Source organism: Neovison vison, chromosome 1 (genome assembly GCF_020171115.1).
Source record: "Neovison vison isolate M4711 chromosome 1, ASM_NN_V1, whole genome shotgun sequence".
Lineage (NCBI taxonomy): Eukaryota > Metazoa > Chordata > Mammalia > Carnivora > Mustelidae > Neogale > Neogale vison.
Genome location: NC_058091.1, coordinates 45,360,955 through 45,388,015, shown reverse-complemented (window position 1 = coordinate 45,388,015; position 27,061 = coordinate 45,360,955). Strand labels below are relative to the sequence as shown.

General features: G+C 36.0%; 1 protein-coding gene across 3 annotated transcripts in view; it reads right to left on the bottom strand.

Moving 5' to 3' along the window:
- The window catches only part of CEP162 (centrosomal protein 162), a 99,012-nt gene that overhangs the window by 60,308 nt on the left and 11,643 nt on the right, over nt 1–27,061 (bottom strand). For all 3 annotated transcript variants that reach the window (XM_044246232.1, XM_044246249.1, XM_044246241.1), the window contains exons 3-9: nt 25,601–25,715; nt 22,169–22,315; nt 21,630–21,810; nt 19,439–19,503; nt 7,865–7,980; nt 6,317–6,347; nt 52–165 (exon numbers count right to left, since the gene is read on the bottom strand). In XM_044246232.1, the coding sequence (XP_044102167.1) occupies nt 52–165; nt 6,317–6,347; nt 7,865–7,980; nt 19,439–19,503; nt 21,630–21,810; nt 22,169–22,315; nt 25,601–25,715 (769 nt within the window). The remainder of the gene's footprint in view (nt 1–51; nt 166–6,316; nt 6,348–7,864; nt 7,981–19,438; nt 19,504–21,629; nt 21,811–22,168; nt 22,316–25,600; nt 25,716–27,061) is intronic.

Sequence of the window (27,061 nt, the reverse complement as noted above, 5' to 3'; positions counted from 1 at the left end):
CTAGTCTTAAATCATTACATATTTAGAGAAGAGCCAGTTTTCTACCTTTACCTGTTCCTGTCATTTCATTATCAGCCATTTCTGGCAGGGCCTCCGGCTTAGCTGCTCGATCTTGTTCATCAAGGTTGACGTCTGCAACAGAGTCTAATGAATCAAGCAGCACCACTAGAACAATATTTAAAAAAAAAACAGAGGAAAAGGAGAAATTTATATGGTTCCTTCAATTTAATACTTTAATCAAATACAAGCTATATAAAAACAACAGTAAATATTTCCAGGTTAAGGAGCATATAATCATATATATGTAATAATCATGATTACATTAACATGCATAACTATGCTGACATACAGGTCAAATGAATGTACATTTACATGTGGAATACAAAGGGCCTGTGAAAAATAACAAAAAAGAAATATTCTCCCCCCCTCAACTTTACTGAGGTATAGTTGACAATTAAAAACTGCATATATTTAAGGTCTACAATTCGATGTTTTCTTATGTGTACACACTGTGAAATACTGACTACAATCAAGCTAATTAACATATCCATTAGCCTACCTTTTAATTAGGTGTCTTTTGTTATGTGTGTGGTGAGAATACACATTTCCCCTCTTAACCAAATGTCAAGTATATAATATTGTTAACTATAACCATATTGTTGTCCATTAGCTCTGAGAACTTAATTATCTTGTATAACTGAAACTTTGTACTCCTTAACTAACATCTCCCCAAATCCCCCTCCCCTAGTCCCTGGTAACCATCATTCTACTCTCTCGTTTCTACAAGGTTAACATTTTTAGATAACACATATGAGTGAGCTCATGCATGGGTGAACAAGATTAATACTATCTTGGTCACAACTCCTGCCATAAGTGTTCGATGACCTGAAACCTTCCTGAGCATGGCAGCCAACCAACATTCTTTCCTTTTCCTTAACCACATCCTTAAATACACTCTTGGGGCATAGTATCCTTGATCTGCCCATAGAGATAGGTCTATGACCCACATGTATTCTTAAACATTCTCCCCTTATGTGGTCCCTCAGCAGTACTTCCAGCCTCTAGGGCTATACAGAAGTCTGAAGAGAAGTGGGGTTACAGAGATCTGTACATCTTATGGTGCACAAAACGTGCTTCTACCTGTAAGTTCCCTTAATAATCCATTCATTGTCAAGCTGGACTTGTTAGCCTTTTCCTTCAGCCTTAGGACTCCTTTGGCTTTTGAAGTTTGATTTGCATATACCTTCCTTTCACAGATCAAAGCTGGATCTGTCTTTCTGCAGCTGGCTTACTTCACTTAGCATGATGTCCTCCATAGTGTAATGTTATATGTACTACATTTTCTTTATCATTCATCTGTCAATGGCATTTACGTTGTATACATATCTTGGCTATTGTAAATAATACTTCAGTGAACACAGGAGTACAGATATCTCTTTGAAATATATATCCAGAAGTGGGATTACTAAATCATAAGATAGTTCCATTTTAAATTATTTTTAGAAACCTCCATATGGTTTTCCATAGTGGCTGCACCCATTTTACATTCCATCAACAGTGTACAAAAGTTTCCTTCTCTCCATGTCCTCACAAACATGTTTTTTTAAACTTTTTGATAAAAAGCCAATCTGACAGGTAGGAGGGGGATATCTCATTTGATATGCATTTCCTGATTAGTGAAGTAAAGCATCTTTACATGTGTTTGTTGGCCATTAGTATGTCTTCTTTTGAAAAATGTCTATTTAGGTCTTATGCTCAGTTTTAATTGGGTTACCTTATCTTTGCTATTGAGTTGCACGAGTTCTTTATATATTTTGGATATCAACTCCTTATCAGAAATACAGTTTACAAATATTTTATCCAAACTATAGGTTGCCCTTTCACCCTTTTCATTGTTTCCTTTACTAGACAGCATTTTAGTTTGATGCAATTCCATGTGTCTATTTTTGCTTTTGTTGCCTGTGTTTTGGGGTCATATTTAAAAAATTATTCCCTACTGCAATGCAAGAGGTTTTCCCCCTATGTTTTCTTCTAGTTATTTTACAGCTTCAGGTTTTATATTTAAATCTTTGGTCCATCCTGGGTTTCTATGCGGGGTGAGATAAGGGTCTAACGTTATTCTTCTTCATGTGTCTCATTTTTTAATACCATATACAGGCATAACCTAGAGACAGATACTGCACATTTAATTCCAGATCACTGAAATAAAGCAAATATTGCAATAAAGCCTGTCAGTTTTTTTTTTTTTTTTGGTTTCTCAGTGCATGTAAAAGCTATGTTTACATTAAAGTGTTGTCTATTAGGTGTGCAATAGCATTACATCTATAATAGTATCCACACCTCAGTTTAAAAATACTTTATTGCTAAAAAGTACCAACTATCACCTGAGTTTTCAGCAGGTTGTAATATTTTTGCTGTTGGAGTCTTTCCTCAGTGTTGATGGCTGCTGACGGATCAAAGTGGTAGCTGCTGAATGTGGGAGTGGCTGTAACACTTTCGAGTAGGACAATGAAGCTTCTTATATCAATTGGCTCTTCCTTTCACAAATGACTTCTCTGTAGTATTCAATGCTGCTTGATAGCATTTTACCCACAGAATTTCTTTCAAAATTGGGAGTTGCTCCTCTCAAACCTTGCTGCTTGCTTTATCAACGAAGCTTATAGAATATTCTAGATCCTCGGTTGTCATTTCAACAGTCTTCATGGAATCTTCACCAGGAGGAGATTCCATTTCAAGAAACCATTTTCCTTGCTCATCCATAAGAGGCTCATCCTTTCAAGTTTGACCATAACGTTGCAGCAATTCAGTCCCATCTTCACACTCCATTTCTAATTTTAGTTCTCTCTCGCTATTTCTATCACATCTGCAGTTACTTCCCCCACTAAAATCTTGAACCCCTCCAAGTCATTCATGTGGGCTGGAATCAACTTCTTCCAAACTCCTGTTCATGTTGATATTTTAAAGTCTTCCTGTAAATCATGAATGTTCTTAATGACATCCAGAATGGTGAATCCTTTCCAGAAGGTTTCAATTTACTTAAACCAGTTCCATCAGAGGAATCATTATCTAGCACAATGAAATAAATTTCTTAAATAATAAGACTTGAAACTCAAAATTACTCTGATCCATGGGCTGCAGAATGGAGGTTGTATTATGAAACACAAGCATGAAAACAACATCACTCTCATCATACTTCTCTATGAGAACTCTTGGATGATCAAGTGTATCATGGCCTATCTCGATTTTCAACATGCCTTCCTCACTAAGCTTCATCATTTCTAACTTTTGATTTAAACCGAGAGACATGTGACTCTTCCTTTTACTCAAACACTTAGAATCACTATTGGGTTCTTAACTGGCCTAATTTCAATACTGTTGTGTCTTGGGTAATAGGGAGGCCTGAGGAGAGGGAGAGAGGGGGTAACAGCTGGTCAACGGAGCAGGCAAAACACAACACTTACAAGAGTAACATCAGAGATCACTAATCACAGATCACTATAACAAATAATGAAAAAGACTGAAAAATCCCAGGAGTTAACCAAAATGTAACAAAGAGACATGCAGTGAGCAAATGCTGTTGGAAAAATGGCACATAGGCTGGCTTGATGCAGGGCTGCCACCAACTTTCAGTTTGTAAAAAACAGTCTCTGTGAAGCACAATAAAGCAATATGCAATAAAACAAGGTATGCCTATATTAAGGAGACCATCCTTTCTTCATTGTATATTCTTGGCCCCCTTGTTGAAGATCAGATGACCAACAGATGTGTATATTTATTTCTAGGCTCTCTATTCAATAGTCTCAATGGTTTCATATGTCTGTTTTTATGTCAATACCATACTGTTCTGAATACTACAACTTTGTAATATATTTTCAAATCAGGGAAGGTGATACCTCCAAGCATTGCTCTTTCTCATGCTTGCTTTGGCTATTTGGAGTCTTTTGTGGTTCCCTATAAATTTTAAAATGGAATGCCACTAGGATTTTGATAGGGGTTACCTTAGTAGACTTGTAGATCACTTTAGGTAATATGGACATTTTAACAGTATTAATTCTTCCAATTCACAAGCACAGGATGTCTTTCCATTTATCTGTGTCTTCTTCATCAATGTTACTAATTTCCACAGTAAACCCTTCACTCCATAAATTACACTTTCTACTGTCAATTAACAATCTTTTTTTTTGTTAGCTTTATTGAGGTATAATTGACAAATAAAATTTTAATATATTTAATGTGGACATGACAATTTATGTATACACTGTGGATTCCTATAACTGAGTTAATTAATGCATGTATAACCTCACTTTCTTTTTCTAGAAATACTTAAGTTCTACTCTCTTAGCAAGTGTTAATTATATAATATTTACAACTGTACTCACCAGGTTATATAGATTCTCAGACTTTATCTTATAACTGTAAGTCTGGACTTACTAACCTCCCCGATTTTCCCCACCCCTCAGTCCTGGCAACCATCATTCTACTGTTTCTGAGTTCAACTTTCGTTTTTAGATTCCACCTATAAGTGATACCATGCAATATTCAGCTTTCTCTGTCTTGCTATTTCACTTAGCTGAATTCATGTATGTTGTTGCAAATAGCAAGATTTCCTTTAAGGCTGAATCATATTCCGTTAGTATATACAAGTCATATTTCCATTCATCCACTGACAGACATTTAGGTTGTTTCCATATGTTAGCTATTACAAATAATGCTGTAATGGGAATAGAGACATCTCTCTGAAATAATGACTTCATTTTCCTTGGAGATATATATATATTCAGAAGTGGCATGGTTGGATTATGTAATAGTTCTACTCTTAATTTCTCAAGGAGTCTTCATACTGTTTCCCATTGTGGCTATACCAGTTTGTATTTTCACCAACAGCAAACAAGAGTTCCCTTTACTCCACATTCTCACCAGCATCTTATCATTTTGATAACAGCCACCTTGGCAGGTGTGAGGTGATATCTCACTGTGGTTTTTAATGGCATTTCCCTGATGATTACTGAAGTTAAGTGTTTTTATTATGTGCCTATTGGTCATTTTTGGCTATTAAGTTATATGAGTTCCTTGTATGTTTTGGATATCAATCCTGTATTGGGTATGTAGTTTACAAATATGTTCTCTCAGTCCCCAGAATGCTTTTCATTTTGCTCACAGTGTCCCATGCTGTGCAGAAGCTTTTTAGTTTGACACAATCCCACTTGTTTATTTTGGCTTTTGTTGTCTTTGCTTTTGATGTGAAATCTAAAAAACTGCCACCAAGACCAGTGTAAGAGAGCTAACTCCAGAGGTCTTCTTCTACGAGTTGTATGATTTTAGGTCTTATGCACAAGTGTTTAATCCATTTTGCGTTCAATTTTGTGTGTGGGGTTTAGATAGGGGTCTAGTTCCATCTTTTGCATGTGGCTATCCAGTTTTCCAAACATGAGTTATTGAAGAAACTATTCCCTTCCTGTGTGTTCTCTGTGCCATTATCAATAACTAATTGGGCATATATGCATAGGTTTATTTCTGGACTCTCCACTGATCCATGAGTCTTTTTTAAAAGCCAATACCATGGTATTTTGATTATTGTAGCTTTGTAATACATTTGAAATCAGGAAGTGGGATGCCTCCAGCTTTGTTCTTTCTTTCCAAGATTGTTTTGGAAAAAAAACAATCCTATTTAGGGTCTTTTATGGTTCCCTGTGAACTTTAGGATTGTTTTCTCTACTTCTGTGAAAAATACCTTTTGAATCTGATATGGATTGCAATAAATCTGTAGATCACTTTAGGTAGCACAGACATTTTAACATTAATTCTTTCAACCAATCAGCAAGACTATTTTCCACTTATTTGTGTGTTCAATTTCTTTTATCAATATTTCATAGTTTCAAGTGTATATCTCTTTTAGTTCCTTAATCTATTCCTAAATAATTTTATTCTTCTTCATGTTATTATAAATGGGATCACTTGCTTTCTTGTGGTTTTCTTTTCTTGAGGTGTCTTTGTCCGGTTTTGGTATCAGGGTTAATGCTGGTCTCATAGAATGAGTTTGAAGAATTCCCTCTTCTGTTTTTTGGAAGATTTTAAGAAGGACTGGTATGAATTCATCTTTGAACGTTTGATAGAATTTGCCATAATGTTATCTAATCCTAGTGTTTTAAAAAGCAAATATGCTTACATATCATAGGAACTGAATTCAAGACAGGCATAAGGTATACAATGCTGAGAAAAATTGGTGGATTTTAATTCATTAGAGATATTTAAAAACAAAGGAAGACAGTAACTTTTCCAGAATTATTTAGATATAATTTGGCCTTCTAATACTTACCATTAGCCAGCATGCCAGTTTTCTCTTCTTCCTAAATGAAAATAATAATATGATCTGAAACCAAAATTATGTAAAATGCCCACAACAAAAATAAAGTACAATCCAAAAACCAGTGTTTTACACCATTATGAAAAAGTCAAGAAATGTGCTTTCTAGGTTTCTTTCATCATTCTCATTCACTAATAATTCTGTAAGACTGAGAACATAGAGAACTTCTAGAAGTTTCTTCAGAAATGTAGCAATTACCAATCCATTTAGGCCTTTAAAAGCTTTCTTTAAAGTATCTAGATGCCATTTGCTCATCCACCTTGCTCGGAAATTCTATTTTTTCAACTCCAGGATAACATGGATACTTTACATAAGATTCTTGCTATTGTAACATCAATCATTTTTCTTTTATTTTTCAAAATTAATGATCAAATAGAACTTGTACTCTGTTTCACAGCCATTTTAAGAAATAAAATTTTCAAAGAGGCAGACCACCAAACTGCAAGATAGTTGAAATGTGTCAAAATTATAAGTTCCCTAAAAAAATCTGTAAGTTCCTTTAGAGTAAGTTTTACAATTAGTGTCACTAATGTTCTTCACTTGGATAGGCAATGTGTACATTTATACTGATATATTTTTATGCAGGTTATATTTTCTTGATATATCAAACCACTGTGACCTATTTTTCATAAAACATTTAAACTGCCATATTCCAAGTATAGGTCCCATTAAGTTTCTAAGACTAACCAGCAGATACATTAATCTTCATGTATTTCTAAAGGTTTTCTTATTTTCCCCTCCAAACTGAGTGATGTAGAGACACCCAGTGACAAAACATCAGGTATATTTAAAAATAAGTATTTATTAATACCTGGGTAATATTTCTTACTTCTATTTAGACACCTATGGTTTCATACATGTTTAAACATCTAGTCCTAATGTGCAGTTCCAAAAGAGACCTTACTTGTACAGATCAAGACCAACAGAGCAAACAGTAATTATCCTACTAGTTAGTTACTATTAGGTAGCTTCAAGGGTAAGTTCTCTATGGCAGGCAATATGTAGTAACATGCTTAGTCAGTCTTTGTAAGAACTAAGAAAAAAGAATTGGAGTTCAGCAACTGAATATGAATGGAATAATTTAATTCATAATCTTAGTCACATAAGTTTCAGACAGTAATGTCACTGTTAGCATATGAGGAGGGGTATTTATTATACTTCACAAAGACAAGATCTACCAAGGAAAGTGTAGCTTAATATACCTGTTTAAAAATTAGATTTGAGATTTCTTTTTTTTTTTCAATTAAACTTTTAATTTGTAAAACTCAAAGAAGTTACCTGCCAAGAAAATCCTTTAGAAAATCAATTGCCACATTTCACTAAGATTTACATTAAATTGGCATCCTGAATTAAGAAAATGTTTGAGTGTTAAGAGACCTAAATCTTTACAACAATGAGCAAGACAATGATGAACTCCATATTTTGGGCTCTTCATATAGTACAGTCAGTTAAGGTGATGACAGAAGTTTCAAAATTGTCAAATATATAATTGACGTATACCTGTTTGGGTATATGTAGTTTTTCAGATTTGGGATTTTCCTTGGTATTAGTCTCTTCTTGAGTTGCCAAAGGTGCATCAATATCCTCCTCACCTTCAAAATCATCACTGTAATTTTCTGAAGAAAATAATTTTTAAAAATACAAGGATCACACTATCAAAAAAGTCATACTTCAGGAAAAGATTGTTGATTTCCAAAAGGAGTCTGTATAAGAATAATTTATTGAAATATTAACATAAAGCTAAATTTAGAGGACTTTTTTTTAATTTTGTGAAGATTTTCTTTTTTGTGTGAAGATTTAATGAGAATTCAATTCATAAGTCTTAGGTTTACTTCACTGTCTTATACTTTCAAATAGTTATGAGTTATAATTTTTAATCTTTTAATCATTAACTAACTTAATATTTTTAGAGCTGTCCCCCAATTTTTTTTATCTTTAAAACAAAGCTTAATGCTTATTTTTGAAAGACAAAGTCTCAAATAACTTATTTATAAAAGGCAGTGCTTCTGTGAAATCTTGACATTCTTAAACAAAAGTTTGGATTTGCCTATTTTTTTAAAGTTGATTTTTTGGGTCTTTGTAGGTATCTCTAATGTAAGCCTGAAAGCTCTATCTCTAATCCTTCCCTCAGATAAATACTGGCTCTATATGATCTCTACTATTTTCCAATCCTGCTTATTTCTCAGATTAAATCCCAAATTATATCTGAATGACTTTACACCAGAAGGGAAAAGTGTGTTCATGTTAATATGATGCCATAACACTACTTATAGGGAAGGTGGCGTAGGGGCCATCTGGCTAAGATCTCTAAGCCAATTTTTAATGTGTTGTTTATAGCCCTTAAATCAAAGGACTGATGGAGCTCTGTGACCTTTTCAGAGTGGAAACCATCATTTCATAAATAAACATAATTTTTATTGTATTTTAACACTTAGACAACATTCATATCATATGATCTCTCTGATATGAGAAATATGAGAGGAAGGGCAGGGGGGTTGGGAGTAAAGGAAGGAAAAAATGAAACAAGATGGGATCAGGAGGGAGACAAACTGTAAGAGACTCTTAATCTCAGGAAACAAACTGAGGGTTGCTGAGGGGCAGCAGGATAGGGAGAGGGTGGTTGGGTTATGGACACTGGGGAGGGTATGTGCTACGGTGAGTGCTGTGAAATGTGTAAGCCTGATGATTCACAGACCTGTACACCTGGGACAAATAATACATAGTATGTTAATAAAAATAATTAAATAATAATAATTTAAAAATAGACCATATTCAGAAACAGGATGGCCTGATAAAACAAAGACTGTACAAGGTCCTACAGAGTCTGCCCTGGAATGGCTGTCTTTTCTTAGAATGGAGGAGATTACCTGAGTGCAATTAATAATAAAAAGTCTAGGAATGAATTTGAGAGGGCTTATAAGTTTAACAGATATTCCTAGTGACATCTACCTACAGAAACATCTCCATTTGAGTTCATGAGAAAGACAAGATGGGCATTGTACCTTAGGTAAATAAACTAGCTTAGTTGGTTAACTACCTCAATATCTATATTTTGAGATTGAGAAGCTCACCTTTGTTTCTCTTCCATATGAGAAAGAACAGTTTGGGATTTTCTAAGTATTAGCAGATATAATTAAGTTCACAAAACAGTTATCAAGAAACTATGTTGTATTAGACATACTTCTAGGTGCTAGAATCAATATAACGTGATTAAAATTCTAATGTTCTAGGTGGGAATCACTACATTTTTTAAGTAACCTCAAAGATCAGGCTTATTTAAGCATAAATGATGAAGAAGGAGAGAGGAAATAAGGGAGGCTATAACAATGAACTTAGACAACTACATGGGATTTGAGAACTACTTGAAATCAATGGAATGGGAAGTAGTATTTATGTGACAGACAACAAAGAGGCAGTGTAAGAAACAGTTTAAATAGACAGTATAGTGCTTAAGAACATGACTAGGAGCCAGAAGGCTTGGATTTAATTCCTGGTTCTACTACTTTTAGCATAGAAACATTGGCAAATCACATACCCCCTTTGCCTCATTTTCCCCAGCTGTAAATTGGGGATGATAATAGTACTTCTTTCTTTTTTTTTTAATTTTTAAAAATTTTATTATTTTATTTTATTTTATTTTTTTATATAACATTTTTTTCCAATTTATTTATTTTCAGAAAAACATTATTCATTATTTTTTCACCACACCCAGTGCTCCATGCAAGCCGTGCCCTCTATAATAGTACTTCTTTCAAAGGACTATCTAGATTAAGAGTTGAAGTGTTTAGTACAGGACGGGGCAGGGGAGAGATGGCTGAGGAGTGGGGGACCCTATTTCAACCAGTCCCCTAAACTGAGTTGAGTATCTACCAGACCATTCTGTACCCAGAAATCAGCCTGATATAAGAAGATATATCTGGATCTCTACAAAGTGAAGATCTCTGGTGGTTGGTCTTTAGGTAGGAAGCAGGGAGTCATGATTCTGCGGGCAGATGTTGGAAGATCACAGGGAGCCTCTGTGATCTTGCACCAGGAAGGCAAGAGACTCCCATGCTGGGAACCAGGCACAGACTCGCAGACTGGTGGGAACAGGGAGAGGATTTTAGGACAGCCCCCCAGACTGAAACCTGGAGCTATGGGGGCAAACATGCAAACCGGGGGCAGCCTTTGGTTTTAGATGCACAAGGGGCAGAGATGTGCCCGGCCCTAGGAGTCGCAGCTGGGAGTGCTGTTGTGGGGTACACAACCCAGGACGCTGGGGTGTTTAGCAGCACAGACTAAAAGAAAGACAGTGTGGCCTGGAGAGCTCAGTGAAGAGCAGACTGCAATCTCTCTGTTCTGAGACAAAGGTTTAGATACGGTCACTTCTATTGACTCTCGGAAGAGATGTTGAAAGCCACCAGAGAACAAAAGCCCCCCCAAATCGGTTTTCACTGAGCCCAACCCCCCCCACCACCTGACAGGATGCAGGGCAACTCTGCCCAAACAGGGTTGCCTGAGTAACAGGGCGGCAGGCCCCTCCCCCAGAAGACAGGCTGGAAGACCAAGAGGCTGACAGCCCTAACGTCCCATAAAACAGGTGCATCTTGCTTGGGTTGTGGTCAATAATTTGGACTCTGTACATTCCCTCAGCCACCCCTCAACAGAATGACTAAGAGGAGGAACCCCCAACAAAGGGAGGAAAGAATCAGAGACTGTGGCCTCTGTGACAGAACTAATGGATATGAATATAACCAAGACGTCAGAAATAGACTTCAGAGTAATAACTATGAAGGAGATATGTAGGCTTGAGAAAAATATTAATGACAATATAGAATCTCTAAGGGCAAAAATGATATCTAATCAGGCCGTACTTAAAAATGCTATGAATGAAATATAGTCTAGACTGGATACTCTTGACTGCCAGGGTAAATGAGGCAGAACAAATTAGTGAGCCAGAGGATAAGATGACAGAAAAGAAGGAAACTAAGGCAGCATGGGAAAAACAAATTAAAACACAAGGGATCAAACTGAGAGAGATTAGTGACTCAATGAAACATTCCAATATCAGAAATATTGGGATCCCTGAGGGTATATAGAGAGATAGAAGTCTAGAAGATACATTTGAGCACATTGTAGCTGAGAACTTCCCTAATCTAGGAAGGAAATAAGAATTTGTGTCCAAGAGGCAAAGAGGACCCCTCCCAAGATCAGACTGGAGAACACACTGATGCCACGAGATATAATAGTACAATTCGCAAATCTTAGATCCAAGGAAACAATCTGGAAAGCACAGTGAGGAGCAAGAGACTTCTGACATACAGAGGGAAGAATATCAGAGTAACTCAGACCTGTCTACAGAGACCTGGCAAGCCAGAAGGGGCTGGCAAGACATATTCAGGGTACTAAATGAGAATAACATGCAGCCAAAGATACTTCATACAGCAAAGCTGTCATTCAGAATGGATGGAGAGACAAGCTGCTGCCAAGACTGGCAGAAACTGAAAGAATATGTGCCCATCAAGCTGGCCCCGAAAGAAATATTAAGGGGGGGGTTCTATAAAAGGAGAAAGACCCCAAGAGTGATATAGAACAGAAATGTACAGAGATGATCTATAGAAACAAAGACTTTACTGGCAACATAATGAAAATAAAATCTATCTTTTAATAATCACTCTCAATGTGAATGGCTTAAACACTCCCATGAAAAAACACAGGGTTGCAGACTGGATAAAAAGACAGGACCCATTCATATGTTGTCTACAAGAGACTCATTTTGAACCTAAAGATACATCCAGATTGAAAGTGAAGGGATGCAGAACCATTTTTCATGCCAACAGACCTTAAAAGAAAGTTGGGTTAGCAATTCTCATATCAGACAAATTAGATTTTAAGCTAAAGACCATACTTAGAGAAACAGAAGGACACTTTATCATTCTTAAAGGGTCTATCCAACAAGAGGACCTAACAATTGTAAATATCTATGCCCCCAACATGGGAGCAGCTAACTACGTAAGCCAACTCTTAACCAAAACAGAGACAAATTGATAATAATACATTAATAGTAGGAGACCCCAACACTCCACTCTCAGCAACAGACAGGTCATCTAAGCAGAAAATCAACAAAGAAACAAGAGCTCTGAATGACACACTGGACCAGATAGACCTCATAGATATACACAGAACATAACACCCTAAAACAAGAGAATACTCATACTTCTCAAACGCACATAGAACTTTCTCCAGAAGAGACGACATACTGGGTTACAAATTCAGGTCTCAACCAATCCCAAAAGATTGAGATTATTCCCTGCATATTGTCAGACCACAATGCTTTGAAACTGGAACTCAATCGCAAGAAAAAATTTGGAAGAAATTCAAACACTTGGAAACTAAAAGCCATCCTGTTTAAGAATGTTTGGGTCAACCAGGAAATCAAAGAACTTAAACAATTCATGGAAACCAATTAGAACAAAAACACATCGGTCCAAAACCTATGGGATACTGCAAAGGTGGTCCTAAGGGGGAAAGACGTAGCCATCGATGCCTCACTCAAAGAAAAACCCAGAAAAATCCTGAATACACAAACTATCTTTACACCTTAAAGAATGGGAGAAAGAACAACATAAAAGCCTAAGCCAGGCAAGAGAAGAGAAATAATTAAGATTAGAGCAGAGATCAATGAATTAGAAACCAGAAATACAGTAGAGAAAATCAATGAAACTATAAGATTGATGAACCACTGGCCAGACTTATCCAAAAGAAAAGAGATAGCACCTAAATTAATTAATAAAATTATGAATGAGAGGGGAGAGATCTATTTCTAACACCAAGGAAATAGAAACAATTACTGGAAATTATTATCAACAACTATATGCCAATAAATTAAGCAACATGGAAGAAATGGTTGCCTTCCTGGAAACCTACAAACCACCAAGACTGAAACAGGAAGAAACTGACCTGAACAGACCAATAACCAGTAAGGAAATTGAAGCAGTGATCAAAAACCTGCCCAAAAAACAAGAGTCCAGGACCTGATGGATTCCCTGGGGAATTCTACCAACCACTCAAAGAAGAATTAATACCCATTTTCCTAAAGCTGTTTCATAAAATAGAAACAGAAGGAAAATTTCCAAACTCATTCTATGAGGCCAGCATTACCTTGATTCCCCAAACCAGGCAAAGACTCCATCAAAAAGGAGAATTATAGACCTGTAATATGTAATTATAAACCTGTAGTACATAATATTACAGACCTGGTGAATATGAATGCCAAAATTCTCAACAAGATCCTAGCTATTGGATCCAATAGTACATTAAAGGGATTATCCATCATGACTAGGTAGGATTTATCCCTGAGATGCAAAGGTGGTTCAACATTAGCAAATCAATCAATGTGACAGAACACATTAATAAGAGAAGAGACAAGAACCACATGGTCCTTTCGATTGATGCAGAAAAAGCATTTGACAAAATACAGCATCCTTTCCGATTAAAACTCTTCAGAGTATAGGGATAGAGGGAATGTTCCTCAATTTCATAAAAACCATCTATGAAAAGCCCATAGCAAATATTCTCAATGGGGAAAAGCTGAGAGTCTTTCCTTCAAGATCAGGAATATGACAAGGATGCCCACTCTCACTCCTGTTGTTCAACATAGTACTAGAAGTCCTAGCAAAAGCAATCAGACAACAAAGAGAAATAAAAGGTATTCAAATATGCAAAGAAGTAGTTAAACTCTCTCTTTTCACAGATGACATAATATTTTATGTGGAAAACCCAAAAGACTCGCCCCCATTACTAGAACTCATACAGCCATTCAGTAATGTGGTAGGATACAAAATCAATGTACAGAAATCAGTTGCTTTCCTATATATTAACAATGTAACTGTAGAAAGATAAATTAGGGAATCGATTCCATTTATAATAGCACCATAAGATACCCTGGAATAAACCAAACCAAAGAGGTAAAGGATCTATAGTCTAGAAACTACAGAACACTTATGAAAGAAATTGAAGAAGGCACAAAAAGATTGAAAAATATTCCATGCTCATGGACTGGAATAAACGTTGTTAAAATGTCTATGCTGTCCAGAGCAATCTATACTTTCAACGCCATCTTGATCAAAATACTAATGGCATTTTTCAAAGTGCTGGAAAAAACAATCCTGAAATTTGTATGGGACCAGAAAAGACCCCGAATTGCCAAGGAAATCTTGAAAGAGAAAACAAAGCTGGGGGCATCATGTTGCCTGATTTCCAACTATATTACAAAGCTGTGATCACCAAGACAGCATGGTATGGCACAAAAACAGACACACAGACCAGTGGAACAGAGTAGAAAGTCCCCCGCAACTCTATGGTCAAATAATCTTCGACAAAGCAGGAAAAAATATCCAATGGAAAAAAGACTCTTCAACAAATGGTGCTGGGAAAATTGGACAGCTATATACAGAAGAACGAAACTCAACCATTCTCTTACACCATACACAAAGATAAACTCTAAATGGGTGAAAGACCTCAAGGTGAGACAGGAATCCATCAAAATCCTAGAGGAGAACATAGGCAATAACCTCTCTGACATCGGCCACAGCAACTTCTTCCAAAACACGTCCCCAAAGGCAAGGGAAACAAAAGGGAAAATGAACTTTTGGGATTTCATTAAGATAAAAGCTTCTGCACAGCAAAGGAAACAGTCAACAAAACAAAGAGGCAACCCATGAAAAGGGAGAAGATATTCGCAAATGACACTACAGTTAAAGGGCTGATATCCAAGATCTATAAAGAATTTCTCAAACTCAACAGCCAAAGAACAGATAATCAAGTTAAAAAAAAAAAAATGGGCAGAAGACATGAACAGACACTTCTCCAAAGAAGACATATGAAAGGCTAACAGAAACATGAAAAAATGCTCAACATCATTAGCCATCAGGGAAATTCAAATCAAAACCACACTGAGATACCACCTTATATTACTTAGAATGGCTAAAACTTCCAAGGCAAGAAACAACAAATGTTGGAGAGGTTGTGGAGAAAGGGGAACCCTCTAATACTGTTGGTGGGAATGCAAACTGGTACAGCCACTTTGGAAAAGTGTGGCGGTTCCTCAAAAAGTTAAAAATAGAGCTACCCTAGGGACGCCTGGGTGGCTCAGTTGGTTAAGCGGCTGCCTTCAGCTCAGGTCATGATCCCACGGTCCTGGGATCGAGTCCCACATCGGGCTCCTTGCTCAGCAGGGAGCCTGCTTCTCCCTCTGCCTCTGCCTGCCTCTCTGTCTGCCTGTGCTCGCTTGTGCTCTCTCCCTCTGTCTCTGGCAAATAAATAAATAAAATCTTAAAAAAAAAAAAAATAGAGCTACCCTAGGGCCCAGCAATTGCACTACTAGGTATTTACCCCAAAGATACAGGTGTAGTGAAAAGAAGGGCCATCTGTACTCCAATGTTCACAGCAGCAATGCCCACAATAGCCAAACTGTGGAAGGAGCTGAGATACCCTTCAACAGATGAATAGATAAAGATGATGCGGCACATATATTCCATGGAATATTACTCAGCCATCAGAAAGGATGAATACCCAACATTTGCATCAACATGGATAGAACTAAAGGAGATTATGCTAAATGAAATAAGTCAAGCAGAGAAAGCCAATTATCATATGGTATCACTTATATATGGAACATAAGGAATGTCACAGAGAACATTAGGAAAAGGAAAAAAAAAAAGGAAAAGGAAGGGGGAAATGAAGGGGGGGAATCAGAAGGGGAGATTAACCATGAGAGACTGTGGACTCTGGGAAACAAACGGAGGGTTTTAGAGGGGAGGGGAGTGGGGGGGATGGGTTAGTCCTGTAATGTGTATTAAGGAGGGCACATATTGCATGGAGCACTGGGTGTTATATGACAAAAACGAATTATAGAACTACATCAAAAACTAATGATGTACTATATGGTGACTAACATAACATAATAAAAAAAAGGAGTTTAGAACAGGGGCTTGTATATAATATGTCCTATTTACAAGTGTTAGCAATCATATTTAGTAGTAATAATTGCTTTGGTTAGTATTATTAGTATTCACTTAGTATTACTATAAGTTATAATGAGTTAAAAGTCATAAATTAGTAAGGCAAAATATTATTTATGAATGGGAAAATCCTAATGTGCATTTTTCAATATTACATTTTGTTAACTGCATTTTGTGACTGAATAGTCTAGAGGCAAAAACTGAAACATACAAATGACCAATCCTCCAGGAATTTATCATAAATAAACAGGATTTGAAGTAATTAGGAAAAGTCATTGGTAAATACAAACAGAAAGAACACAGATGACAAATGAATGGAAATAAAATAGCATATCAGAGATTTCAGAAACATCAAGGCAAATTAAGTTTATATAAAAATCAAAGAATAAAACCACATTGAGAAGGTGGTTCTCATGTAACAAATCTCAAAGGTAATAATATGCAGGCTCTTCCACATTTTTTGGAAGACAATGAGAGTATTAATTTGTAGTGTTTCAACCATTTTGGGAGGAAGATGTTATACATTCAAGGTACTATTTCTATTATTATATTCCCTAACTTCATAACTTGAAAATGTTATTTGCATAAATAGAAGTTTTAAAAATTCAGGTAAAGTAAATAAAGGCAATATAAAAGATCTGAATGATTGATTTTGGAGATAGTTTTCATTCTTTGTTGGAAAATTTAGCTGCAATTTTAATTTAAGTATGATGCAACCTATAGGACTTTATCCTCTACGATGCTGAGTTTCAAGAACTTTGTAAATAATGAATAAACTGGACAAAATTTATGAAACAACCATTTACAGACATTGGACAACTGGCTGCACAAAACAGTAATTCCTAAGAAAAGATAAACAAGCAGTGGGTGAATTACCAGAAGGTATACAAATTCAGGAATGTTAAGCAGGGAAGGGGAGATCAGGATACTCTCACCATGTTAAGAGTTAGAGATAAGAGTTCAGAAACGCTGAGGCAATTAGAAGGTGCAGGTCAGTAACAGAGGAAACACTTATGTAGAAAGAGAGTTCTAAAGATCTGCATGGGGTCTCCCTGAGTCTTTGCTGAATACTAAGCCATATTTGTATAGTATGAGCAAATGGAAAGCTACAGGCTAAAAAATTCACAGGCTTCACACAAGGAAGGGAGACTCTGAAGTTCTAACAAGTTTGAGTGGAAAAAATCTTCATTATTTAGTAGGCTCATTCAGTAGAAACCTCAGAAAGGCTATGCCTTAGTACTAGTGTCAAAAATGAAATGAATTTCATTGAGACTTCCCCTAACAAAGCATAAGAAAAAGCCTTGGAAGATCAAGCTAGCAAGGGCAATTATTGTCCAGAATAATGCTTAACACTCTTTATAAGAAAAAAATAAAATCTAGACACTCAACAATACAAAAATCTACAATATCCAACACCCAATAAAAAATCATTAGACTTAAAAGAGAAGCAACATTCCACAAAAGGAGACCCACCCAGAAATGCACAAACATTGGGATCAGCAGAATAAACTAATTTTAAGAACTCTGGGGGACAAAAAAGAACATGAGAAAAGATATCAAAGAAATTAAAAAAAAAAAAAGAAAGAAAAGGAACTTCTAGATTGAAAGAAAAAGACTCGATGAGTTAACAGAAGATAAATGGAAAGAAGAAGAAAATCAGTAAACTTAAGACACAGCAGTAAAAACTGAAGTGCACAGAGAAGAAAAAAGCTTTAAAAAAATCAGTCTTAGTAACCTACAAGACAAAAAGCCATCTAACACAATTGTAATTAGGGTCAGAGGGAAAGGGATGACAGAAATAATACTTGAAGAATTAGTGGACAAACATTTTTTTCAATTTGATGGAAACTATATCCACAGATCAATGATGCTGAACCACCTCCAACTAGGATAAATACAAGAAAAGACACATCAAGATGCACCATCATCAAATTGCCACAAAACCAGGCTAAAAAACCATAGACACTGATTTCTGTGTAAGAGGTCAGCATCCCTAACTCCTGTCATGCAAGGGTCAACTATTTGGAAAGTTGCTAAGACAGTAGATCTTAAAAGTTTTTATCTCAAGGAAAAAATGGTGTTTTTTTGGCACTGGTTATAGATGTTAACTAGACTTGTTGTGGTGATTTCACATGTATCAAAGCACTATGTTGTATACCTGAAAATAATACAGTGTTATATATCAGCTATACTTCAACTTAAATAATTTTTAAAATTCAGTTTAAATAAGAAGTTTAAAAAAAAACCTCAAATCGATGCAAAAGAATACAAAAAACGGGATTATAAATATGTGGATAAATATTTTCACATGAATATAAATTTTTTATTTCCTTAAAAAATTTTTAAATAGACTATTAAAAGCAATATTAATTAAAAGAGAATAGTAATAATAATACATCACTGGATTTTAAGATACATAGAAAAAATGTAAGACAAAATAGCAAAAAAGGTTGGGGAAGTTTACTGTTTTTAAGACTCATATAAAGTGGTGTAATGTTATTTGAAAGTAGAATGTATTCAGTAAGATAAAGATGCATGTTATGAATCATAGAAAAACTAAGGAAAAAACATACAACAAAGAGGTTTAACCAAACAAAGGGATAAAATGAAAGGTTATGAATTAAAAAACCATACCAATGAATATATTTTTATAAAGGGTAGAAACATTTCAATTAAAAGTCAGAGATTGTTAGATTAGACCAAAAAGCAAAATCCAGCTATATGCTAACTATGAGAAAACTATTTTAAATAGAAAAACAAAGACACATTAAAAGTCAAAGGTAGAAAAAGAACTACCACTGAGCTATGCTTTAGAGATATTGGTCCTGGCTCCATAGATTTCTCTAGTCCTTTTCCTGTCTTCCTAATTGGTCTACCACCCACTCCCAACAAATGAGGTAGCAGCACACTTTCAATCATTTCTTAGCAGCTCAGACTGTAACACAGGCAGTTCACTCTACCTGACCAAAGCTCTTTCAAAGATATGATTTTCTTTTTATTTTTCTCCTATCAATGTCTTTAATAATAGTTATATTCTTTCCAAATATGTACATTTTTAAACCAATGAAATTACCTGCCAGTTCATGTTTCGATTCATTCTCATGTTTATCTTCACTTAGATCTACATTATCTTGGTTACTGAAAAAAAATTTAATTTAGTATTTAATGTTAATACATTTCCATGTAATCTTTCATGTAATTAAAAAAAATCTCTAGCATTATATTTTTCTTCTCTAACAAAAACTAAAAATTTGGGAGTTCTAAAAAAAAAAAAATGTTTTGAAAATAAAGGATCCTCAAAGCCTAAGGCTAATTGTAGCTATCAAATTCATACAAAGAGGGAAAAAATGCCATATTTCTTAACTTTGGTATACAAAAATATATACAATTTTATACATAAGTGTGTGCATTTACATGTCTCAGGGCCCAGATATCCTTTCTACACTAAAAATTAGAAACTGACTACATGAGACCAGTGAAGTCTTCATGGAGCTAGAAAAAACAGCAGGTTCAGCATTTACCTGTTAATAAGCAATTTAATCATGATACAGAGGCTTAATAGGAAACTTAAACCAACAAAAACTCAGAAAAGTAACAAAGGAGACTGAGGAAATTTCAATGATATTGGGTTAATTCATACACTGCTTTCTTTCAAACCAAGGAATCCACCCTACTTTTTTCAGTCCATCAACCCTGTCTTTAGTGAGATTATCAGCAAATCCAAGAAGCTATAGAACTATAATAATAATAGCAGCAAACAATATTGTATACACAATGTTATTTAGCACTCTGACTAGCCTGTCCGAAAGCAGAAATATCAGTAGCTTAAGTATCAGTTAAGAAATATCTTAACTTCAAAAAAAGTTAAGAAATATTACAAAGGGGCCAAAACTTGTAGCCAACAAACTTGTGTATACTTCATCTGTGTTGTTACCATTGGGAGAGGCAATCACCATGGGTCCTGAGTGACCCTACATGTTCTTGTAGGGTACGCCAAGAACGCAAGGCACAAACCCCTCTTTCCTAGGTTATTTCCCAGGATTGTGTTTGCAGAGAGCAACTTTGAGAGATGAGGCAGTATCTCCTTCCAGAAAAGAACCAGGCTTATTTCCTCTTACTATAAAAGCAATGGATTCGGGCGCATGGGTGGCTCAGTGAGTTAAGCCTCTGCCTTCTGGTCAGGTCATGATCCTGGGGTCCTGGGATTGAGCCTCGCTTTGGGATCTCTGCCCAGCATGGTGCCTGCTCCCCCCCACTCAATCCCCCCGCCTGCCTCTCTGCCTACTTGTGATCTATCAAATGAATAAAATAAACCTTAAAAAAAAAAAGCAATGGATTCCCCAAGCTCAGAGCTCCTCTCCTGTAAAGCAACCCACTGCCCATGCAGACAGCCATCATGGACCCTCCACAAGCTTTGTGGAGCATGGGGGAACTGATGCAAATGAAGATAAGACTCAGATATGGCTTTTATTGTGAAAAATTAAGTCCTTTGTTTCTGACCCAGGAATCTTGTGTCTATCGTCAACATCCATAAAATGGCAGGGTAAATCTTTAGCTTACAAACAGGGTAAAAATCTGAAACCCTACACAATTCATCCGTGGTCTATAAGAAACTCAGCATCCTAAGGAGACCAGGTACTCTAATAACCAGAGGTTATGATTCTCCTCTCCCTTAATTTAGTTATAGTTTGGTGTTCTTAAAATCTTACTGTAATTTGGTTCCATTTATAATTTTAAAAGGCCAAAGGTCTACTGAACTTACAGAAGACCAGCTCAGGCAACTAGTAGAGTTTTCACGATAAATGAGGTTTCCTGATAAACATCAGTGTCAACTATATACAAAGGAAGGACAGAGACAAAACCTGCCTTTACTTCCTGGTTCATTCTTTCTTTTCTGTTCTTTTTTCCTCTGATTTTGTAACAGCTACCTGAACTCCCTTATTTACTTCAGTTGTGGGAAATCACTTAAGAAGTTACTTTCCTAGTAAAGTCTTTTTGCAGTGTGCCATTTGTCTCAGCAGCATCACAGGTATGACATTTCAGATATCTGGATGCAGAGTGGGCTCTTAAACACAAATCAACATATTCCATTCACATATAAGGGAAACCATGATCAAAATAATGAACCGAGAAAAGAGATAAAAATAAAATTTAACATTTGTTATAATATTTACCCACTGAAGCCAATGCATATACTAGTCTTTCAAAAATACAGAAAAATATAGAAGTCATTTAATGATTAGTTGATCTTATATATACATTACCGTAAAGCTGTAAATTGTGTAGAATCATTAGAATCCAGTTCCTTATTTAATCTTGAATAGTCAATGGAAGACGTTAAGCCTTCCTCAAGCCTGGCAAAAAATTGCTCTTTTTCTTCTTGTTCTTCTAATGTGTCCAATCCCAATGCAAGAACACTATGATTGAGTTCAGAAACTACGATCTCTAAATGAAAAGGACAAATATATTTTATTAATATGCAGAATTTTTATAATATTAATTTTAATGATGCATTTATTGATATTATTAGTAAAATTTAAAAAATTTAAAACATACTTTAATCTCTCACCCACCACATATAGACTTGTACTCATAATAAGTATGTAAGGTTATAAGGCTTCCCTCAAGATCTAATTATAAACCTTCCAGGAAAGTTATTAAGAACATCTACCTGCTTCAGTAAAGGAGGTTCCAAGATACAGGTTAGTTTTTGTAAAAATTTTAATTATAGTATAGTAGTTATAGTATTTAATTTAATTAAGAGTAGTAATTAATTGGTCAACTCACATCCCTCACATCTTACCATTTGTTTCTAAGCTGTCAATACTTAAGATGGAGGTTCCACTGCTCTGCAGAAACTGAATCCTTTCAGCAGACTCCTCTTCTACTTCCGTAATAGGCTGAGAAGGCTTCTTTGCTTTCAGATAGCTTACATTTGTTCCAAGCAGTCCTAGGGATAGGATTTAAGATATAGCTGGATATTTATCTTCAGAAAACTGTTCTGACCACTATGTATTAACCAGTAATGCTGTTTTACTAGCTTTTTCCCCTAATATGCTAATTTTGTGGACAGTAGCTATAAAATAAATCTGGCCTATTAAGAATCCATCAGACCTAAAATTCACAAAAGAAAAATAACACTACTATTTATCTGTGCTGTATCTTAGTCAACAATCTCAGAAGTTTACATGAGACAAAATTTTAATAATTACTTTGAAGCACAATTATTTAACACAGTACACCATGCCACTTTAAAGAGTATCTTCTGCCTTACGTGAAGGAAGAATAGAAAATAACCAGGTGAACTAGAAAAGGAAGACAACCCCAGGTAGGATGGAGACAAGGTACAATGGGTCAGTGATGGGAGGGGAGGCCACACTGGAGGATGCAAAAAGGCCAGTGAGGTTGAATCTAGAGAATGAGGGTGAGTCCAGGTGGAAATGAGCCCAGAGAAGGAGTTGATGGTCAGAGCAGGCCAGTACTCATAGCCACAGAAAGTGTTTTTCTCTTTATGCCAAAAACACCGGAAAACACTGAAACAGCTATGCAATATTCAAAATTTGTCATAATAGCATACATTTGTTATAAAAAAGTGAAAAACAGAAAAGTTAAATTTTCACTGTGTGATATATACTAAGGTTAGAAGAGTATCGCTTTCACTTAGAAGGAAGTCTTGTTAAGAAGTCACAAATTCTGAACTGGAGGGGATTACCCTAAGTGAAATAAGTCAAGCATTGAAAGATAATCATCATATGGTTTCACTCATATGTAGGACATAAGACATAGCTCAGAGGATCACAGGGGAAGGGAGGGAAAACTGAACGGGAAGTCATCAGAAAAGGAGCCAAACCATGAGAGATTCTTTTCTCTGGGAAACCCACTGAGGGTTGCAGAAAGGGAGGTGGGTGGGCGGATGGCGTAACTGGGTGATGGGCATTAAGGAGGGCACGTGATGTGATGAACACTGGGTGTTATACACAACTAATGAATCACTGAACACTACACCGAAAACTAATGATGTAATATTGGCTAAATGAATTTAAATTAAAAAGAAAGAAAAAATAAGTCCCAAGTTCTGACTTCAGTTTCCTAATTAGTGTCCTCTCAGAAAGGATTCAGAATCTGTTTTTATGGCTTTGTGTGAATAATGGTTTTATAGATAAAATAATAACTTCCCCAGCTGCATAAAATCAAGAGATGTTATCTATAGACACCTCAAATGCAGAAGTGCACACCACGGTTGGGGTGCTGTTATGGTACCTATGGGGGTCTCACTCTGGCTCTGAAGCTGGACTCAGGGATGTGACCCACACTAACTGAGCTTACAAGAGACCAATGACCAAAACCAAACCAAAACCTTACAGCAAATCAAAGAGTAAACTGTAAGGCTAAAGTAGCTCAATGTTGATGTTTAATGGTATCTAAGATTGGTAATGCACTCCTCTCCGCAAGATGGTGTTTAATTCCCCCTCAGAAGTTTCTACACTCTTCGTGGCAGGAATCCTATCTTGTCTGTATACTAGTGCCTAGTACGCACAACCTAACATGAACTCAGAAATGTCAGTCATTGAACCAGGGACCAGGTTATGTCCTTGGGTGGAGAAACCCTCTCCTCAGTATTTAAATGGTTACTGTCAAAGTTTGCTTCTTAAATACCCTTCTTGGAATCTTTTACTAGTCAAATCCACTCTGACTGATAAATTCTTTCTTAAAAATTGATACCTTTAGTCAGGTTACATTCAAGTGTTGGTCCTAGTCTTTCCCTTTGGGATGAGTACGCACATTCTATCTCTGATTCATGACTTTCAAGAAAGAGATTTTAATGCTAATGAAGTCTCAAATCTTTGTAAACAATTCCAATAGTACTTCATCATATAATATTCTTTTCAAGCACCAACAGGGAAAAGATTCTAAAAACAAATTCTTTGAATGCATTTCCACAACTTCGCCATAAACTTTAGCACTGTTATATGGTTGGGGGATTTATGAAAAAAGATACTGAATTTTTCAAGAAGGCAATTCTTATGGTTTTAAGAACAGAGAAACAACTCCCAAGTTTACTCTAACATTCATTTATTAAATACATTTAATATTTATTTACTGTTAGGGTCAGGGGACACAAACAAAAAGAAGTATTTCCTGCCCTCACAAAGCTCCCAACCTCATAAACAGCCCTGCAGGTAATGACTATCAGCACAGTGTGTACGTGCTATTAAGGTGTTTTGAAATTAAAACAAAGGAGAAAATAGTTATGCTGAAAAGGGAGCTGGAAAAGTTAGGGAAGAAGGATGAGAAAAGATAGTCCAGTGGTGAGAAAGCATACACTAATGCAGAGGCAGAGTCAATGATGTTTCCAGGAGGTAGGGAATAACTGAGTATGGCTGGGGCACAGGACTAGACAGGAGGGTCCTAATCAGAAGATGATGCAGAGCCTCAGCTGTCACATTAAGGAACCTGGGCTTAATTTCACGGAGAAAAACAAAAGCTTTGGGGCAAATCTCCCCACCCCCACCAGGATATAGAAATCCTCTAAGTTTACAAAATGCTGCTTAATGGTCCATAAATAGTAAAGCAGTACAAACACAGGTTAACAGAAGTAGTCTGGGGTTCCTTATGGCAGTATCATATCCAGCAGGTATACCAAAGCAAACACTCCAGAGACTCGTCTTCCATTTGTAAAGATGTGACTAAGAACAGTTTTGGGAAAGGTATACACATATGTCAGGCAGGATCATTAATGAGTTCTTTACCATTAAGGCAATAAATTCCTCTTATTACTACTATTATAAACAGATTGTGATAGCAAAAATCTAAAGATCTGTTAAAATCTTTCTAATGACCTTAATACACTGTCAGACTTTTTATTAAGTCATCTTAAATCAATTTACCATTATACATGACAATATAGAAATACATGTGTATTACTTATCATCTTGAGTAGATATAAAATTATCCAATGTAATATAACCTGATAATGCAGAAACATCACAGATTCTCAATTATGTAACATTTTATGAGACTGTCGCGCTGCCTACTGCGCCAAGGAGGCACCTTGTAACTGCGCTAAGGAGGTACCTTGTAACATTTTATATGAAAATTCAAACTTCAAAAAGTCACGCTACTAGTATTATTTTCTTTATATACATACAGTCCAAAGGCAAAATCCCAGAATTAAAAGTCTTGACTGACCCCTTGTGGTCAAATAATTTGGAATAAAAAAATTGGCAATATTTACCACCATCTTCAAAATCATCTTCAGTTATCCACCATGGCACTGCATCCTTCTTTTTCACTTCTCTTTTAGGTTGTCTAGGTGTTTTGTTTGAATTCTCAAAAGAATCATCTGAAAGCTAAATCAGATATGAGCTACTGAATTAAAATTCGGGAATCCCAGATTCATCACCAGAAATGTTTCTTTTAGTTCTTTCAAAGTTCAGCTATCATGAACATTAATAATATGTTAGAGATAATGTATAAATTGGTATTTTTAAACATATGTGGCTAAAATAACTTAAAAATTAAGCATACATCTTTGAACATCAATTTCATAACCAGAGTTAAAAAAGTAAACTAACCAGGGAGAAAACATCAACAATAACAATAAAGAAATAAATCTTATCAAGAAACTTGATCAAGAAGGGGAAAAAAAGAAGTATGCAATCCTCTCCTAGACATTCTCTAGGGTCTAAGAAGAAATAATGATTGAGCAAAGTAAGCTAGCATCACTCTCAAAAGAGCACAAAATTCTAAAATCAGATGAACCGAGTTTCAAGTGTTTACCAAAAAAATTAGCATTTTGTCACAATGGATAATAGACTTTTAAACTTTTATTTGTCCTTTTCTACTCTTCAGCTCCAAATTTCAGTACAATCCTAAATCCACTACTCTAACCCTAACTGACCCACCGCCACTGCCACCACTCCCAGTCAGTAACCTGGCCTCTCTCTTCAGTGAGAAAATAAAGACCTTCAGTCAAAAACCACCCTCTTTTCCCCCACTCCACCATTACGTTCAGCTGTAAAGACACTGCCTTCCTCTCTCAGAAAAGAAATTCTTTCCTCCACGCAAAGGAGAACTTGTAGAGGGGTCAATCACTTCCCACCTTTCTAGGTTCTTAGAAGCTAGGTCATTCCCTGTCATCTCCGTATCTGCCCTCCCTCCTCTCTCTCTCCCATCCCTGCTTCCCCCAGGCTAAAACCTGTCATCTCTGTACCATCAGGCCCTAGCACAACTATGGAATGGAAGAATGAACGTTCAGGTCTACTCTACTTTTTTTTTAAAAAGCAAAGCAAAACAAAACATACAAGATCATTATTCCTACCTCCCCTTGATTCTACCTATTACTTTTCTTTTACATACCAATTTCTTGAGTATACTGCTCAACCCTTTAAAATGTGGTTCCCATCCCAAACAGCTCTCCTTTAGGTTCCAAAAGCCTCCTAAACACCAAAAATAAAGAACCACTGCCAGTCGTCTTCTCTGATCACATTATGGAATTTGATACTGGTGACCAACTCTTCCTGAAACTCTCTTTGATTTCACAGCATCATTTCCTCCAAGTTATACTTCAGTTCTGTGGCCTTTCCTACCCATCTGTTTTAATAAGTCTTGGTTCTTTTGCCCATTTCTTTACCCTAGACTTACCCAGGACTCTGTGCTTGTCTATTTTATCCTCTCTACACACTTTTCCTGAAGA